An 18,324-nucleotide genomic window follows, 5' to 3' on the forward strand; every position below is an offset into this window, starting at 1 on the left:
CAGCAGGTCTCCCATCAGAGACTACATGTTCCTCTGAAGTGGCGATATCCGGGATTATGTCTGGGACCTTCTGCATGCGAAGTGGGTGCTCCACCCACTGAGCCACGGCCACACCTCTACCTCACATGTCATTGGCAAAAGAGGTTCCTTAAACAATGTGCAACTCAGGAGGAAAACTGAAATGAGACCCAAGCGGGCCCACAAAACACCATTACAGACGGCAACTTATTGCTTGCTGCTTTAAATAATAATCTCAGTGTCAAGGCAGGCATGACGCTGGAAGAATTCCCCCTCTGGAGGGGCAGGGTGGAGGGTTTTGCAGCTCGTGTTTTGTGTAGGGGCTGTGGCTCAGTGGCAGAGCATCTGCTTGGCATGCAGAAGGTCCCAGGTTCAATCCCCGGCATCTCCAGTTAAAGGGACTAGGCAAGTAGGTGATGGGAAAGATCTCCGCCAGAGACCCTGGAGAGCTGCTGCTGATCTGAGTAGACAATACTGACTTGGATGGACCAAGGGTCTGATTCAGTATAAGGCAGCTTCATGTGTTCATGTGTATTTCTTCTTTCCAATTCTTTTTCAATAGAAAGAGTGGGGAGCAGGGAAATGGTGGCCTCAATTGCTTATGGTTAGTAGGGTAAAAAGTGAAAAAATATCACTCCCACTTCCCAGATAAATTAGCTAAAACACCAGCCCAGTTCTCTGCTTCTCTTTACACTATGCTTTTTCAAAGGTTGTCGGCATTAAGGAAAAAGCATGTGCTTTAATGGGAAAGAGCGTCACACCCCGGTTCTTGCAAATGTGGTCCGTAGGGAGAAATAGTCCACCTGTGCATTACTGAGACCGGTCTGGCCTGCAAACTTGTACCGGGTCAGCCGAGACCGCCTGATTCAGCTGTTAAGTGGCTTCCTCGGTGGGAGTGGCCGGGCTCCTTTAGCTGGAGCTTCATGACAGCGCACGGGCTGAATCTCTGCCCTGCTTCCACACCCCCGCTGCAGCTCAAGTCCTGACCATGACTAAAAGCGGCAACCTCCTTCCCTTGTTACGATTTACAAGGCTTGTTTTGCAAACAGGAGGATTTCCAAGACCGGCTGGCAACAGTGCTGAGATGTATACCAGTGAATTGAGTGAGAGATATGGTGACTTTTCTCTTTATAGTGTCAAGAAAAAAATTAATTTTCACCCCCCCCTTTTCTTTTAAAGTGTGAAATGGTAGATGAACAGCCAATGGCTGTTAAGTCTAGGAAAGGAATAAAGTGCTGAGCTGCGGCAGCAGAGCTGACCTGCAGGCTTGTCTCGCATACCATTTGGCAATACCGGGGAGGGGCAGGAGAGCGGGCAGGCCTCCTTCCTTGCCGCTCCAGGTTCCAAGACTGCTGGAGCTCGTTCTGAGAGACGGCTGAACAAGAGCGGGGCAGATCTGACTCCTACCGAGAGGCTCAACCATTCTCTTGTGTACTTTCGGCTCATTTCAAGGAGGTGTTTAGCCCAGTTCTTGCTTTCCTGCAATAGCCAAACTGATACCCCTGGAAGGCCCACAAGCAGGGCTGGGGGGAGGGGCAAAATTGCTGTTGTTGCCCCCCCCCCTCCAGAAACCCGGCATTCAGAGGCACACTGCTCCGAACACAGAGGCTCCGTTTAGCCACTGAGGGTCCCATCCCTCACCAAATTGTCTAATCCCCTTTGAAAGTCTTCTAAGCAGGGTCTGCCCTGGCAAGTATTTGGATGGGAGACTTCCAAGGAATACCAGGGTAGTGACGCGGAGGCAGGCAATGGCAAACCACCTCTGAACATCTCTTGCCTTGAAAACCTCACCAGGGGTCGCCGTAAGTCAGATGTGACTTGACGGCAGAAAGAAAAGAAAAAAGCTAGTGGCCATGGCTGCCGTCCTGTGGCAATGAGTCCCACAGGTCAATCACACATTTTGTAAAGGCGTTTCCTTTTGCCCTTTCTGGTGGATTGGGCCCCAGGTTAATTACACAAGGAATGGGGTAGGAGGCCTTTGGTTTTGTCACTTCTGCACTGGGGGGGGGGGGACGACAACGACACAAACACCCTCATTTCATACCTGTCCAGAGTTCCTTGCTGTGGGTTTTATATTTTCTGCTCCCTACCTTGACTCTCGACTGCCTCTACCACACAAGCCTCCCTTATCCTGAATTGGTGGTTGTTTTCGCACAGTGGTGGTCACAGCCTTTCATTTTTATACACACTGCTTTGCCCCCCTTCCTTTAAGTTTCCTCTTAAAAACCCAGTGGCAATTCAGACATGCATCAAAATAAAATTAACCAATGGCATCTAGAGATTCCTATTTACAGACAGTCTCATATACTACATATTTACTGTTACAGATAGTACCATCATTAAAATATATGTTTCCCCACACACAGTGGGAAATTGGGGGGGGGGAGCCACAGAATCTTGGCAATTCCAGATTTCCGAGCCAAGAGCAGAGATTGAAACGTTGGTTGAGATAAGGAGATCCTGGTGGATGTGGGAAGGGGGAAGAACATAGCGTTGAGAACAGCCGTCTTGGCTCTGCTCTTTCCTTTTCCGTCTCGGCGGTTGGGGGCATTCGATTAAATATCCCTGTAAACACACACGGTCTGCTAGGGGTGTGTGTGTGGGGAGAACGTAATGTCTTCTGGCCTCCTGTTTCCCCAGGGCTCTTCGTGTGGAAATGCAATTTGAGATGGTGCTCCTTGGGGACATGGCGGGGAAACATCCTTGTCGACAACCATGTTCATCTACCACCCAGACGCTCGCACAAGTAGTGCATGGCGCGATGCAAGGTATCTCTGTGTGACTTTTCTCTCCTCGTCCCTTTGCACGTGGAAACAGATGCAAAGAATCTCCCTCTCTCTGGCACACAGACTGTAAGTCAAACTTAAAATTTGGCAAAGCGGGAACACGGTGGCACTGATCCCCCCTTTCCACGGCACTCTCTTTCCATACTGAAAGCTGATCTGTGGTACTGTCACTGGGCAGCGCCGGAAGGAGAGTGGAAGGACTTGGCGGCTCTCTCCTGTGGCCTGACGGGAAGGACGGCACACACCAACGCTCACAGCCTCCCTGCCAAGTCACCCCAACCGCTGGGGCAGGCCTGGGAGGGGAAGGGGGCGTGGCCCAGAGTCAGGTCTGTGTCTTACAGCTGCCGTCCGCGCGTGCGCCCAGCGATCCTTTATGCCCAAGGCCTCTGACCGCCTCCGCTTAGGTCTTCTCCTCCCGGTCTGTCTTTCGCCTCGTTATGTTCCTAGGTTTGATTTTGAGTGAAAGTTCCCACAGGGCCTCCTCGGCCAGATGGTCGCTGAAGTCATTGAAGAACGAGATGATGTCGTCATTCCGCTTGATCTCGTAATGCCTGCGGGCGCCAGAAAGAGAAAGAAGGGCGTCTAGAACAGGCAGGGTCACGTCACCGAGAACCATCTGCTCCTCCAAGGTTAGAACCAAACAGTAGGGACTGAGAGGTGCTGAAGCTGTACCGCAGGGGAAGGGCACTTATGGGGCCTGAATGCCCCAAACCTGAAGCATCTGTGCAGATGCTGGTGTGCTGGCAAACAGAAGGGTGCGTGGGACAAGTGTTATTCTTGGCCAGGTGCACTGAAAACAAGCTGAGCTTCAGGGATTTTGCTAGTGTAGTATCAGCCTCGGTCCCTTGGGTGGAGAACTGGCCCAGTGTGCCAAGACAGTCTAACATGCTGCTATTTGGCTAAATGCCCAGGGTTGCCTGCCCATAAGAACATAAGAAGACCCTTCTAAAGAAGAAGAAGAAGAGTTGGTTTTTATATGCCAACTTTCTCTACTAAAGGGAAAATCAAACGGGCTTACAATCACCTTCCCTTCCCCTCCCCACGACAGACACCCTGTGAGGTAGATGGGGCTGAGAGAGGTCTAAGAGAGCTGTGAGAAGCCCAAGGTCACCCAGCTGGCTTCATATGCAGGAGTGGGGAAACCAACCCGGTTCACCAGATTAGCATCCACTGCTTATATGAAGGAGTGGGGAATCGAACCTGGTTCTCCAGATTAGAGTCCACCGCTCCGAACCACCGCTCTTAACCACTACGGCACGCTGGCTCTGAATCAGACTGGTGGTCCATCTGGTCCAGCATTCTGTCTCACACAGTGGCCAACCAGTTCCTTTGGAGGTGCAGCAACAGGGCACAGAGGCTGAGGCCGTCTCCTGATGTTTCTTCCTGGCACTGGGATTCAAAGGTTTTCTGTCTCTGAATGTGGAGGGTCCCTTTAGCCACCATGGCTAGTAGCCACTGAGAGACCTGTCCTCCATGAGTCTTCCTTTTAAAGCTATCAACGCTTGGGGCTACCATGACATCCTCTGGCAGCGAATTCCACATTTTAATTGCTTGCTGCATAAGGAAGTATTTCCTTTTGTCCATCATGAATCTACTGCCCACCAGCTTCATTGGATGCCCTCAAGTTTAGCATTTGGGGAGAGGGAGAAACGGTTCTCTTTTGTCAACTCTTTCCACTCCGTGCATAATTTTATAAATCTCTATCGTGTCCCCCCTTCATCGTCTGTTTTCTAAACTAAAAAGTCCCAGACTCTTCCTCATAGGGAAGGTGCTCCAACCCCCTAATCATCTTGGTTGCCCCTCTTCTGTACTTTTTCCAGCTCTGCAATACCCTTTTTGAGATAGGGTGACCAGAACTGCACACAAGTGAGGCAGCACCATAGATCTATACAAGGGTATTATAATATTGGCTGTCTGTTTTCAGACTTTTTCCTAACAATCCCCAACATGGACTTTGACGTTTTCACTGCTGAAGCACACCGGGTTGACATTTTCATTGAGCTATCTACTACGATCCCAAGATCTTTTCCCCTCTCAGACTCAGCAAGTTCAGACCCCATTAGCATATTCTTAAAGCTGGGATTTTTTTGTTCCAATTATGAATCACCTTGCACTTACTAACACTGAACTTCATCTGCCACATTCATCTGCCCTTCTTTAGTGGGATAATTTAACTAACCAGCCCCACAAGTGGAGCTAAATTCTGCCATCAGGCAATCCAAATTCCGTGTTAAGAAAAATTAAATCGTACAAGCTAGGTAAATTAATCCAATCTGATGTAATTCGATTTGGTATATTTTATCCCAGAATTTTCATGTCTCTGCACAATTTATCCTGGCCTTGCTTTGCCAGAGGGAGCAGGAAGTAGCGTGCAGGGTAATAAAGCTCGCCTCTTGGACTGCAGCCAGAAATCTTACCGAGCAGCCCCTTGGGACTCTAAGACTCCAGCAGATATTGCTCACGTGCTGCCCAGCATTATTATTGTCACTTAGTCATAAGGGTGAGAAACATGCTCTTTTTGAAATAAAAGCTACACTGTGCCCAAGGCCTTTTTTTTTTTACTTGCAAGGTAATACAGGACTTCAACCACGTCCCTGTCTGTCCTCAGGCTTGAGACCAGCTGGGAAGGAAGGCATCGCCAGTCGGCTAACTGCCTACCTCCTTTTCAATGGGCAGAAACTTCCACCCACGCTTATCATCTGCCTGGGGAAGGAGAGATCCGGATTCACTGTCCCTTAGGGGGAAATTATTATTATGTTGTTGAAAATCAAATAAGCTGAGCCAAACCCCGATTCTACCATTTAATCAACTGAACTGATGGTCATAGAATCATAGAGTTGGAAGGGACCACCAAGGTCATCCAGTCCAACCCCCTGCACAATGCAGGAAATTCACAACCTCCCCTACACACCCCCAGTGACCCCTGCTCCATGCCCAGAAGATGGCCAAGATGCCCTCCCTCTCGTGATCTGCCTGAGGTCATAGAATCAGCATTGCTGACAGATGGACATCTAGCCTCTGCTTAAAAACCTCAAGGGAAGGAGAGCTTACCACCTCCTGAGGAAGCCTGTTCCACCTTGTGTAGGCAAAGCAGTCCTTGGTAAGGCGTCAAGGAACATGGGCTTTTTCTGCCCTGGCTCCTGCCTGGTGGAATAGCCTCTCTAGTGAGACCAGGGCCCTGCGGGACCTTAAAGAGCTCCGCAGGGCCTGTAGAACAGAGCTATTCCACCAGGCCTATGGTTGAGGCCAGCTACGGTTCCCTATGTATAAATGCTGGCCTCCTTAACCCCCACTGTTGATACATCTTTCCCTATATCAATCTGGGATTCTATCCCATCTGCTCACCTAGTTGTGGCATTGTGTTTTACACTCTAGAGACGCCTTAGGTTATTTATAATATCTGTTTTATATGACTTTTTTACAGGTCTATTTGAAATGTTTTAATGGTTTTATTGATTTAATGGGATATTTATATTCTTTGTAAGCTGCTCTGAGCCTGCAGGGTAGGAAGTTGAAATAATAAATAAATAAACCTAAAACCCTCCTAGATGATGCTCAGTCTAATGTCAGGTCCTGACTAAAGTCACCTGAAGAAGGGCTCTTGACAGGACCAGGCCAGACTCTGGCTTCAGGTCAAGTTATTGGTTTACATGTCATAAACTCTGTGTACAGTTTCTCATCCTGTTATCCTGTTATTCCCTCAGCCTGCAATCCACCGCTGTTGTGTTGTCTACCTTGCCCTGGGAACCATTATCTCGGAATTGTTTCCCTTTGTTTTGCTTTCTCTGGCTGGAGTGCTTTTAACCATGTATTCTACCAGTGTCATGCCATTAGCAGCCTTCTTCGTTTTGTAGACATTCAGTTCTTTTATTTACCTATTTGCTCCTAATAAAGTATTATTGCTTCAGAGCTACCTGCCTGGATGAATCTGCTTTTGAGGGATGCTAGGGGTAAAAGCATGATCCTGACATCTAATAACGTTAATGTGTGCCTCGGACAAGCCCCTCATCCTCAGTACTCACACCCAGCAAAAGTAGCCAGGATCACTTACACTTGCTGGAAGCGCCTCATGCTGTCCAGGATGTTGAACTGTTGCCAACGCTTGGAAAAGTTCACTTTGCCTTCAAGGTAATCCGGGTTCCCCAGGTGGACGAAGGTCAAGTCCTGCAGGATGAGGCCTCTGGAGAGGAGAAAGGAGAGCCCAGAGAAGAGCCTCTGGTTATCACTTAAGCTTAAGAACATAAGAACATAAGAAAGGCCAGGCTGGATCAGATCAAGGCCTATCAAGTCCAGCAGTCTGTTCACACAGTGGCCAACCAGGTGTCTCTAGGAAGCCCACAAACAAGACGACTGCTGCAGCATTGTCCTGCCTGTGTTCCACAGCACCTAATATAATAGGCATGCTCCTCTGATCCAGGAGAGAATAGGTCTGCATCATGACTAGCATCCATTTTCACTAGTAGCCATGAATACCCCTCTCCTCCATGAACACGTCCACTCCCCTCCTAAAGCTTTCCAAGTTGGCAGCCATCACCACATCCTAGGGCAGGGAGTTCCACAATTTAACTACGTATTGTGTGAAGAAATACTTCCTTTTATCTGTTTTGAATCTCTCACTCTCCAGCTTCAGCAGATGACCCCGCGTTCTAGTATTATGAGAGAGGGAGCTTGTTATTTGTACATCGCTTCAAGCGTCTCTCTGAGATGCAAAGATTATTCAAAGACATGCTAAACAAATAAATGCAAGCCGGAGAAGAAGGCCCACCAATGAACCCCCTCCCAAAGGAGCAACTACTCACAAGTAGGGTATGCAAGGGGGTTCCACCTCTCCAAGAGCCGCACGATATGCCCGGAAGGAGGAAGAGCTGTCAATCAGTGTGCAGTACTCAGCCAGGCCCTGGCAGGACACAAAATACAGCGTGAGACATTAGTTCTTCAGTTGCTTTCTTTTAAAAAAAGGTGCAGAGATTCTCAGGAAACTGAATTTGAGTGTGTGTGTGTGTGTGTGTGTGCCTTCAAGTCACAGCTGACTTATGGTGACCCTGTAGAGTTTTCAAGGCAAGAGATGTTCAGAGGTGGTTTGCCATTGCCTGCCTCCACGTGGGCTGAGAGAGTTCTGAGAGAACTGAGACTGGCCCAAGGTCACCCAGCAGGCTTCATGTGGAGGAGTGGGGAATGGAACACAGTTCTCCAGATTAGAAGCCTCTGTTCTTAACCACTACACCATACTGCTAATACTGTATCTGGTGGTTATTTGGAGCTCCCTTGGAATCATGTCACATACATAACCCCAATCACCCTCGAGGGGCTTCTATTAGGATGACAAAGAGAAGGGCCTTTTCAGCAGCGTTCCCAGGACAGTAGAATGACGTCCCAAGAAAGAGGGCTGGTTCAAGAGATGTGGCTGCCCCAAGCAAGGTACACAAGACCCCCCCTCCCCTAGGCTCTTGCCACTGCTGACCAGGCCCGGGAGGGGGTTCCAGTCCCCTTGCGTACTGCTGATGGCTGGGAGTGAATTCAGCCTTGCACAGAATCACTCCTTCTCCCCCGTAAGGGAGCTGAGACTTGATTTGGGCAGGGGCTGTGGCTCAGAGGCAGAGAATCTGCTTGGCATGCAGAAGGTCCCAGGTTCAGTCCCCGCCATCTCCACTTGAAATGGTCAGGCAGTAGGTGATGGGAAAGACCTCAGCCCGAGATCCTGCTGTCAGTCTGAGTAGACAACTGTGGCAGACTAAGGGTCTGATTCAGTATTAGGGTGCTTCACGTGTGTTCATAGAATCATAGAGTTGGAAGGTATCGCCAGGATCATCCAGTCCAACTCCTTGCACAATGCAGGATATTCTCAACAACCTCCCCCCACACTCCCACTGACCCAGAAGAGGCAGCAAGTTGGCTAGTTTGGAAAAGGTCTCTTGCTGTTGCTCCAACTCTTTTACGGAGGGTTATGTGTGAATAAGGAGTGGTGATCTGCAGTACTGCAGTCAAAAGCTCTGCTCACGACCTGACTTCGATCCCGACGGAAGTCGGTTTCAGGTAGCTGGCTCAAGGTTGACTCAGCCTTCCATCCTTCCGAGGTCGGTAAAATGAGTACCCAGCTTGCTGGGGGTAAAGGGAAGATGACTGGGGAAGGCACTGGCAAACCACCCCGTAAACAAAAGTCTGCCTAGTAAATGTTGGGATGTGACATCACCCCTTGGGTCAGGAATGACCCAGTGCATGCACAGGGGATTTACCCTTACCTTTTTGTGTGAATGTGTTGATATCCTGATCATAACACTGGACTTTTGGGAAGGCAGGATAAAAACTTTTCAAAGCAAGCAAGTAAATGTAAAAAAACCCCCCAAAACTCACCTCTGACGTTTGTTTCTGCCACTCGAGTCGCCGGATGGGTGCCGAATCCAGAGCAGAGAGAATGGCCAAGTAGGAGTTGAAGTTGTTGAGCTTCCGTAAGTGCTAGAGCAAAGAGAGGAGGAGATAAATCAAAGGCACTTCAAAGACATTTCTGGGTAAAAGTTTGGGTTTGGCTCTAACAGAATGCCCATCAGGGCCAGGCTGGGCATGCCCACTTGAACCGGGGTCTGGTGCCCGCTCTCCAATGCAAGGGTCCCCGAGCTGAGTCGCTGGAATGAAGGCTGAGCTGAAATGTGACGGCAGCAGGCAGAAGCCAGCAAAGGCAGAATAGTCAACCTCCTCTTATTTGTTCTGGGGCCAGGCCAATCCAGAGGCTTTCTACCGCCTCCTCCAATCACAAGGCCTGACATCACACACTCTGTTCCTTTGAAGAGGGCTCCAAGCAGATGCAGTTCTGGTGGCGCCCCTCTCAGTCTGGGCCCTGGGTTGCCAGGTCACCCCGCCATCCCGGATATCAGCAGGAGATGGGGGGGGGGTAGGGTTGTTTGATCCAGGTTGGGAAACTCCTGGAGATTTGGGGATGGAGTCTGGGGAGGACAGGGATCCCAGTGAAGTACAATGCCATAGAATCCACCCTCCAAAGCAGCCATTTTCTCCAGGGGAATTGACCTGTGTAACCTGGAGATGAGCTGTAATTCGGGGGGGGGATCCCCAGGTCTCACCTGGAGGCTGGCATCCCTACATCAGAGCCCTGGGCACTGCCCTGCATTCTTATCCACGCTGACAAACGGCTGTCATATTCATACACTGCAGGAACAGAGTTGGCAGCTCTTACCTTCATGATCTTTATAAATTTCAGCAGCAGCCTCTCTCGGTCTTGCGCCTTCTCCTGCAGCATGATGATCGAACGGACCCTGTGGGTGTGGAGAGAAACAAGCGTCACTGCAGCAGTCAGGGCTGAGCATCCAAGCAGTTTTCCCAGCCAAGAAGACCTGCAGAGCTGCTAACGGATTACCGCCGGCCACACTGAGATGCTGGCAGACTCACCTTGCCAGGTTGGATGGCTCTTTGAAGAAAGAAAGTGCAGAGAAAGCGCAGAGGCACCTGGGCTGAAATTAGCCTCTCTCCTCCTCTCCGAGGGTGGAAGAGAAAGTGCACCAACTCAAGGAATTCTCCAACATGCCTGGTGGATCACACAGGCTTAAGAGAGTACTTGAAGGGCTATCATATAGAGGAGGGTGCCGGGTTGTTTTCTGTTGCTCCGGAAGGTCGGACCATAACCAATGGGTTGAAATTAAATCAAAAGAGTTTCCGTCTAGACATTAGGAAGAACTTTCTAACAGTTAGAGAGGTTCCTCAGTGGAACAGGCTTCCTCGGGAGATGGTAAGCTCTCCTTCCCTGGGGGTTTTTAAGCAGAGGCTAGATGGCCATCTGTCAGCAACGGTGATTCTATGACCTCAGGCAGATAAGGAGAGGGAGGGCATCTTGGCCATCTTCTGGGCATGGAGTGGGGGTCACTGGGGGTATAGGGGAGAGGTGGTTGTGAATTTCCTGCTTTTGCAGGGGGTTGGACTAGAGGACCCTGGTGGTCCCTTCCAACTCTATGATTCTATGAGGACTTCTCCAAGACCTCATGCTTCCTGTTCTGTTCTTTCTCTTACCAGTATGACATGTTATTAAAGTGCTCTGTGAACTGGGTTAAGTTGGGGCTCTTTTCTTCATTCTGCTCTTTGGCCCACAGCAAGACTTCAGGGATCTGAAAGAGGCAGAAACAGGATACAGAGATCATTTCAGATGGAAGATGTGTTGGTCTGTAGTAGAACAGCTGGACTCAAGTCTAAATAGCACCTTAGACACCAACAAGTCTTTCTGGTATAAGCTTGCGAGAGTCAAGCATCTTTTACCAGAAACACCCCCCCCCCAGAACTGCACCAGTATGAGCACCATTAGAGCTATCCAAGCTATACCATTACTGAACCTGTACTCTCTCACTAGATATTTTTTAAATCTTATACATGAAAAATAAAATGTAGATGTGTCCAGTGTTAACTAAATTCCTGCATTTCCATTTTTGGGAGGGAGGAAGCAGCATGCCGTTACTTTTCAAGTGGGTCCCAAAAAGCACCGTAAATGCTTTTTGCCGCAATGCTCCCATCCACGATATCGAGACAGTACCCCAAAAGGTTTTTTTCCCCCCAAGACAATGTTTGTGACAGGCTTTTGACACTGTAAAAGCACAACAGAAATGCTAAGTAATTATTATTATTCTTGAAACAATCAGCTACAAGGCAGGCGATTAAGCAACTAAAATAACATTTTGAATCAACTGACAGGCCCTATTTCTCATGTTTATTAAAACATTTCTATTCCGCCTTTCCTTGCAGTTCAAGGCGGCTTATGGTAATAGTTGAAAACATATTCTGGTTAAAACCAAAAATAAAATAACAAACCCCAAATCTTCCTGCCCCCTATCTGATGCCTGCCATTCAACCCCCTTGAAAGCCCTGGCAAACAGGCAGGCCTTCCAGCACCTCCTGAAGATCTCCAAGGAGGGGCCAACCCTCACCTCTTCAGGAAGCCCATTCCAGAGAGCCGGAGCCACGACGGAAAAGGCCCGGGCTACCTTAAGTGGGGCTAGACCCACCACACGGCTGCCTGATGACCGTAGTTGGCGAACAGGGACGTCGAGATTAAGACAGTCTTTAAGCCTTCCACCAGCAGTGGGCACTCATTCAAACCAAGCTGAAAGCTGAGACTGGAAAACGGTTTGCTCCAAGGTATTTAAAACTAACTAGAATTGTAGCTATGACAAAGTAAGAATTTTTCTTTAACCTGGAATTAAATTCAAGTTCAATGTTTAACTCTAAATGTTTATCTGGGAGAAAACAAGAAATAAGGTTGAATAGATGGTGGAAATATAAATTGTCTGAATAGAAAGATAATTTAGGAGAAAGTAAGGCACATTTGGTGTTAATGTTATGTGTTTTGTAGGTAGGTAGAATGTATGTTATGTCTTTTATATGTAAAGTATTTGTAATTTTAAGTTTAAAAAATAAAAAAAATCAAATAAAAAAACTAAAGGGGGGGTGTTAACTCCCAGAGGCTGAAGAGGCACAAGAGCCAGGCATGAGCTGACCTAGGGCTCTCAGCCAAAGAATAATTTTTGCATGTGGCTGGTAGATTCAGAAGAGTGTTTCTCAAACTCCTGGCAGGCAAGGGCATGTTTTTTCTTCCCCAAATGAACTGGAGATGCACTTCCTTCCCTCTTTCACTTAAAAACTTTTATACTTAGAAAATGCCCACCCACAGAGGAGTCCACCTCCTGTATTTTTTTGCGCCAATCACCATTTGGGGAAAGACTCTTTATGGAGGAGACAAGTTACAGAAGTGTTTCAGGCAGAGGCCTAACAGCAGCCTCATATGAGGATGGCCAGTGCTGCTGTATCGGAATAGACAACGCTCCAGTCACACCCGATGTGGAGAGGCGACAAAGTTATCCACTCTTAGAAAAGGCAGATGGGAGGAAAGTAAGACTGGATGGACCAGGTACTAATACAGAGACGCAGCAACCAGCTTCCTGTTTGGGTGGGTACTTGGGGTTTCCAAAAGCTTTTCACCGGCTACTAAGTGACCCAGGGGAACTACCACAGGAAATAACACGTGGGAGGTACTGATTCAGGCGCTCTGGACAAGTTTGGAGGGTAGCAGTCATACCTCTATCTTGTAAAACAGCTCTGCGTCTAGGAGGGTCAGCTGCTCAGCTATCTCGTGGCTGTGGAAATCATGGAGGGTCCCTGGCCTGGAAGAGACAAAAACCGAGGCCTTTACACAGGGTTGCGACTATTGCTCAAACAGTGAAAAAAAGTGCACAAGCTGGCTTGAGGCTCAGAATTCAACTCCCAGAGAGCCTCGGTTTTACTTTGTTCTTTCGAGATCAAGGTTCTTAGCACGCCAGATTGCATGGACAGGCTTGGAAATGCACTGGCAACGAAGTCTCACGAAACCAAAGGGGTGGTTGATGATCCTGGAGAAGGGACAGGGGGGCTCCAGGACCCCTTCTGACCACAATTTGCACAGCAGGCAAATCCTTCCCATAATTCATAACAGGTCACAGAATGCAGCTTTTTTGGCACACAAGTGGGTTTAGCTCAGCACTGGAAGGAGGCCCGCAGAAGCTTTTCACACAGAGGGTCCCAGGCTTAACCTCCGGCAACCCTGGTCTACCAAGACTGGGCATGATGGACACATGAGCACACGAAGCTGCCTTATACTGAATCAGACCCTTGGTCCATCAAAGTCAGTACTGTCTACTCAGACCGGCAGCAGCTCTCCAGAGTCTCAGGCTGAGGTCTTTCACATCACCTACCTGCCTAGTCCCTTCAACTGGAGATGCCGGGGATTGAACCTGAGACCTTCTGCATGCCAAGCAGATGCTCTACCACTGAGCCATGGCCCCTCCCCAACGGTCTGACTCTGCATAAGGCGGGTGAATATGTTCCGCCTGCTTTGAGAGGAGGGGCCGTGCAAACTTTGTGCAAAGAAGGTCCCAGGGCCCAACCTCTGCCATCCACAGTTCATGGATCTCAGGGAGGAGGCACTGGGGAAGACCCTCCTCCTCTAAGACTCTGGAGAGCAGCAGCCAGTTAGAACAAACAGTAAGGGAATTTTGGGACTGGGGGTGGGTGGGGGGACAGACGACGACGATGCTCTAGGTACACAAAGAACTCTGATTTTGTTTTTAATGCCAAATCTGCGGAGCCCTGTCCTTAAGTTGCTGGAAAACTGGCAACAGGTGAAGGCAGCTCCCTTCTAAACCAGCTAGCACAAAAAAGGGTGGATTTTTTTTTAAATCCAAAAGATCTTGGTTGAAGGGGGAAAATAAATGCAAAGTAGGCTAACTGAAACAACAGTTTCAAAGAATCAGAAACTGGTATTAAGGCAGGGCACAAGGAAGCTACATGGCCCCCATCATCAATTCCCCTAACGTTTTAGGGGGCCCATCCAACAGGGCTCTTTCTTAGATAGCCAGAGTGAGTTACAGCAATACTACAACCTGCAGGCAGCTCTAAGTACTTTAATGTACTTCAGAGTTAGCATTCAGCTAACTCATTCTCTTCTGACAAGGCATTCACTTAGACAGTTACACTTAGGTAGTTGCAAAAACAAACAAAAAAACCCCCAGATGCCAGGAAGCATTTGAATTTTCCAGATGTTATTTGGGATTTTTGGTGGAAAATCCAATTCTGTGCCCCCTGCCCCCCATCCTCCTTTGGCCTTCCTGACCTGGCTGCCACCCCCCGGGCCGAAAGGGGCTTGATGGAGTTGGTGTATCGCAGAAGTTTTTTCTGATTGACTTTGTCGAGGATGTTGTTGCGTAAGACGCGGGCGAGGCTGAGCTCCCCGTTGCAGACCAAACGGAAGACCAGGTCCATCAGCAGCTTCAGGATCTCCTCGGTCAGCTCCACCAAACTGAGGAAAGAAGAAAGGGTTGAGAAAAGCCAGAGTTTAGTTCCTAAAAGCCAGCTGTTTAAAAACACTACATGGTGGTCAACCACTAGGCAGCTGAACGTGGCCCCGCACAAGCGTGGGATTTTGGTATTTGGCACAGGATTCTGCACCCCCTGGCAATATGAGCTTCCATTGATTTAAAAATAAAAGCCAGTTGCTAGTCCTCAAGACTACAGAGGACAGTTTGAAATAGGGTTGCCAACCTCCAGGTGGTGGCTGGCGATCTCCTGCTATTACAACTGATCTCCAGCCGATACAGACCACCTCCCCTGGAGAAAATGGCCACTTTGGCAATTGGACTCTATGGCATTAAAGTCCCTCCCCTCTCCAAACCCTCCCCTCCTCAGGCTCCACCCACAAAATCTCCAGGAATTGCCCAACCTGGAGCTGGCAACCCTAGTTTGAAAGCCTACTGAAGACTCGGGGCCTCTTCCCATGCTGCCTTTCTTCGTGATTGCATCTAATATCTGTACTGGCAAGCAGATTAATGGTATGCGCCTTACAATTTGCAAGTGGTCACGTATATGTTTAGTTAATGCTTGCTGATTGCCATTAAGCACAGCTAAATGTCTTTTGAAAAAAGGAAGAGCCTGTTGTAAATAAAAAACATACACACACATCCATACACTGCAAACAAAAAATGCCAGCTGATAAGATTCCAGCTGTTTTGTCACACTCCACCATGACCAAAGCGTGGAGCCGGGGAGGGGCTACGCAGAGGAACGGGAAAGACAATGGAGACACAAGCGGGCCAGACGGCTCCTGTCACGTTCTCTGGGAGAAATTAAACAGGCTGCAACCACTATGGCAAGGACAGTCCTGCAACTAAGTCCACAACATCTACTAGCCTGCAACTAGCCAGCAACAGCCATCTGTGGTGCAGAAAGGAAAAAAAACAGCGCATAAAGGAAGCATAAAAAATACTCTTGGAAAAGCAAAGCTCACCCTTCGCCCTTCTCTCTGCACCATGGGTGACACCCTGCCACAGTGGGAAGGGAGGTAGGGCAGGCCCTACACTTCCTGAACATAAGAACATAAGAAAAGCCCTGCTGGATCAGACCAAGGCCCATCAAGTCCAGCAGTCTGTTCACACAGTGGCCAACCAGGTACCTCTAGGAAGCCCACAAACAAGACGGCTGCAGCAGCATTGTCCTGCCTGTGCTCCATAGCACCTAACAGGCATGCTCCTCTGAGACTAGAGAGAATAGGTATGCATCATGACTACTATTCCGTATGACTTGTAGCCATGAAAACCCCTCTCCTCCATGAACATCTCCACTCCCCTCTTAAAGCCTTCCAAATTGGCAGCCATCACCACATCCTGGGGCAGGGAGTCCCACAATTTATCTATGCGTTGTGTGAAGAGATACTTCCTTTTATCTGTTTTGAATCTCTCCCCCTCCAGCTTCAGCAGATGACCCCGCATTCTGGTATTATGGGAGAGGGAGAAAAGCTTCTCCCTGTCCACTCTCTCCATACCAAGCATAATTTTATAGACCTCTATTATGTCTCCCCTTAACAGACTTCTTTCCAAGCTAAACAGCCCTTTCTGCTTTAGGATATCCTCCCCTCTTGCTGGCAACTTGTACCAGTCACAGGGGGCCAGGCAGGTGGCTTCTGGCAACAATAAAGCAGGGGGACTTCCTCCTGAGCAATGTTTGCCTCTGCTGAGAGGGACCCTGTGCTGGGGACAACAGAGGCCTCTCTCCTTGTTTCATCGGCATGGCTGTTTGGCTGGTGTGAAGTTTACAAAGGCAAGGGGGGGGGGAAGCCACTCACCACAGCTCGTCCACCACTCGGACCAGGACAAAGAAGGTGTTCTTGCTGACCCGCTTCTTAAACGTGTCCGGACAGTGACAGAACTTCTCGTACGTGGGGGGTCGAGTTAAAGGACTAACAAGACAGAAATGGGCTGCTCAGCCAACTAAACAGCAAGCAGATAGGGCGTGTAAGGGAAGCCCCCAAACACGACTCCCAGTTTTGTCCCCAGGCACAAATTTACACACATACGCTAATAGAGAGCCAGCGTGGTGCTAATCTGGAGAACCGGGTTTGATTCCCCACTCCTCCACATGAGCGGCGGAGGCTTATCTGGTGACCTTGGGCTAGTCAGGAGGAGGAAGAGGAGGAGGAGAATAAGAAGAAGAGTTGGGTTTTTATATCCCAATTTTCTCAACCTTTTTTTAAGGAGAATCAAAATGGCTTTCAATCATCTTCCCTTCCTCTCCCCACAACAGACACCTTGTGAGGTAGGTAGGGCTGAGAGAGCTCTAAGAGAACTGTGACAAGTCCAAGGTCACCCAGCCGGCGTCATGTATAGGAGTGGGGGAACCAGATTCACCAGACTAGTCAGCTACTCATGTGTAGGAGCGGAGAACTGAACCCTGTTCTCCAGATTAGAGTCCACTGCTCTTAACCACGACACCATGCTGTAGAGAAGTGACTTGTATCATCGGCCTCCCACTTTCTGAGCTACCCATGCCCCAGTACGGGCTGGAACAATACGTGCTGGGGTGCACTCCTGCAAGACAACAGAGAAACAAAAGCAACCTTTTCCCCCCCACCTCTTTCAGCACAAGGAGTAAAGAGAATGTTGCCCACGCCTCTGTCTGTGCCAAAGGAGGGACGATTTACTGCTCCTGCCCCAAAGCATTCAAGTCCAACCACCAGCGGAGAGGGCAGCACGGAGACTGCTGTGCCAATTAATCAGCAGCAGCAGGAACCTCTTCTGGGCTGCAGGTGGCAGTTCTGAGCCAGCACAAGGGCAGTGTGACACCGGGCCTCTGAAGCACGCTGGCACACGAGCGAGCAGGAAGACAACAGGCATTTACCCATTTTGAGAGCAGCGTGGGCGGTTTGAAAATACACTGCCTCCGGGCAACGGTGGCTAAAGCACTTATGGAAGAGCCTGTGGAATTTCGGGGCATTAATGGAAGCCATCGCTCTCTGTCCCTTTACAGGGGGATGCCTATGTCTAGACATGACTCCTGCTGGGGGGCCCTGAACGGGATCGCAGGACAGAGGAGGGTGTCTACTGTTGTTGGAGATGCCCCGCGGGACATGATCTCCCCGTGCCCTGGGCCTGTTATCTAAGGGTAATCTTCCTCCCTATCTGGATTCTCTGGTTAGTCCACAGTTATGTAGTCTTTATGCATTCAAGATTTAATTGCCCTTTTTCAATGGTTTTGCTGGGTCGTATGCTCAGGATCTCTTTTTCAGACCCTGCTCTCTTCAGTCAGTGGACTCCTTGGTACATATCCTTTTGCATTGACCTTACGTGTACCAACTTAGGCTAAAATGGATTCTATCGTGTTTTAATAAATGGTCCGCATTTCCTCAAGCAACTTTGGAGCAAAAGGTTCAGTTCCTCTTAGAGGAAAATGGTTCAGTTCCTCTTAGAGGGCTCAGTGTACTTATTTTGTTGCTTGTTTTTTGGAGGCTGCAGAGAAGAGTCGGAGGGAGGCATTTTGAGAGATGGGTCTTGTTAAGTTTTATGGTTTTGTTGTTCAAGACCTCGGTCTAAGAACAGGGGTAAACAAAGAAAGGAGATGCCCTGCACTCGCAGAGAAACGGTGGCTTCCCCATGAACCTCCACAGAGAAAGGGCAGCACATATAGAAGGCGATTCCCAGCAGCCAAGTTGGGTCAGCCGAGCTGAGCA

At 49.1% G+C, this 18,324-nt stretch overlaps 1 protein-coding gene across 5 annotated transcripts in view; it reads right to left on the reverse strand.

Annotated features, from left to right (window-relative positions):
- Window positions 1-2,856: 2,856 nt before the first annotated feature.
- RAPGEF1 (Rap guanine nucleotide exchange factor 1) overlaps window positions 2,857-18,324 on the reverse strand; it is a 162,117-nt gene continuing 146,649 nt past the window's right edge. For 3 of the 5 annotated variants that reach the window (XM_056860038.1, XM_056860037.1, XM_056860036.1), the window contains exons 18-26: window positions 16,444-16,532; window positions 14,440-14,625; window positions 12,871-12,955; window positions 10,818-10,912; window positions 9,991-10,069; window positions 9,156-9,257; window positions 7,604-7,701; window positions 6,856-6,984; window positions 2,857-3,355 (exon numbers count right to left, since the gene is read on the reverse strand). In XM_056860038.1, coding sequence (XP_056716016.1) covers window positions 3,205-3,355; window positions 6,856-6,984; window positions 7,604-7,701; window positions 9,156-9,257; window positions 9,991-10,069; window positions 10,818-10,912; window positions 12,871-12,955; window positions 14,440-14,625; window positions 16,444-16,532 — 1,014 coding nt within the window. In that variant the 3' untranslated portion in view covers window positions 2,857-3,204. The remainder of the gene's footprint in view (window positions 3,356-6,855; window positions 6,985-7,603; window positions 7,702-9,155; window positions 9,258-9,990; window positions 10,070-10,817; window positions 10,913-12,870; window positions 12,956-14,439; window positions 14,626-16,443; window positions 16,533-18,324) is intronic. The other 2 variants (XM_056860040.1, XM_056860039.1) reach the window with 1 other exon arrangement.

This window comes from Euleptes europaea, chromosome 14 (genome assembly GCF_029931775.1).
Source record: "Euleptes europaea isolate rEulEur1 chromosome 14, rEulEur1.hap1, whole genome shotgun sequence".
NCBI lineage: Eukaryota > Metazoa > Chordata > Lepidosauria > Squamata > Sphaerodactylidae > Euleptes > Euleptes europaea.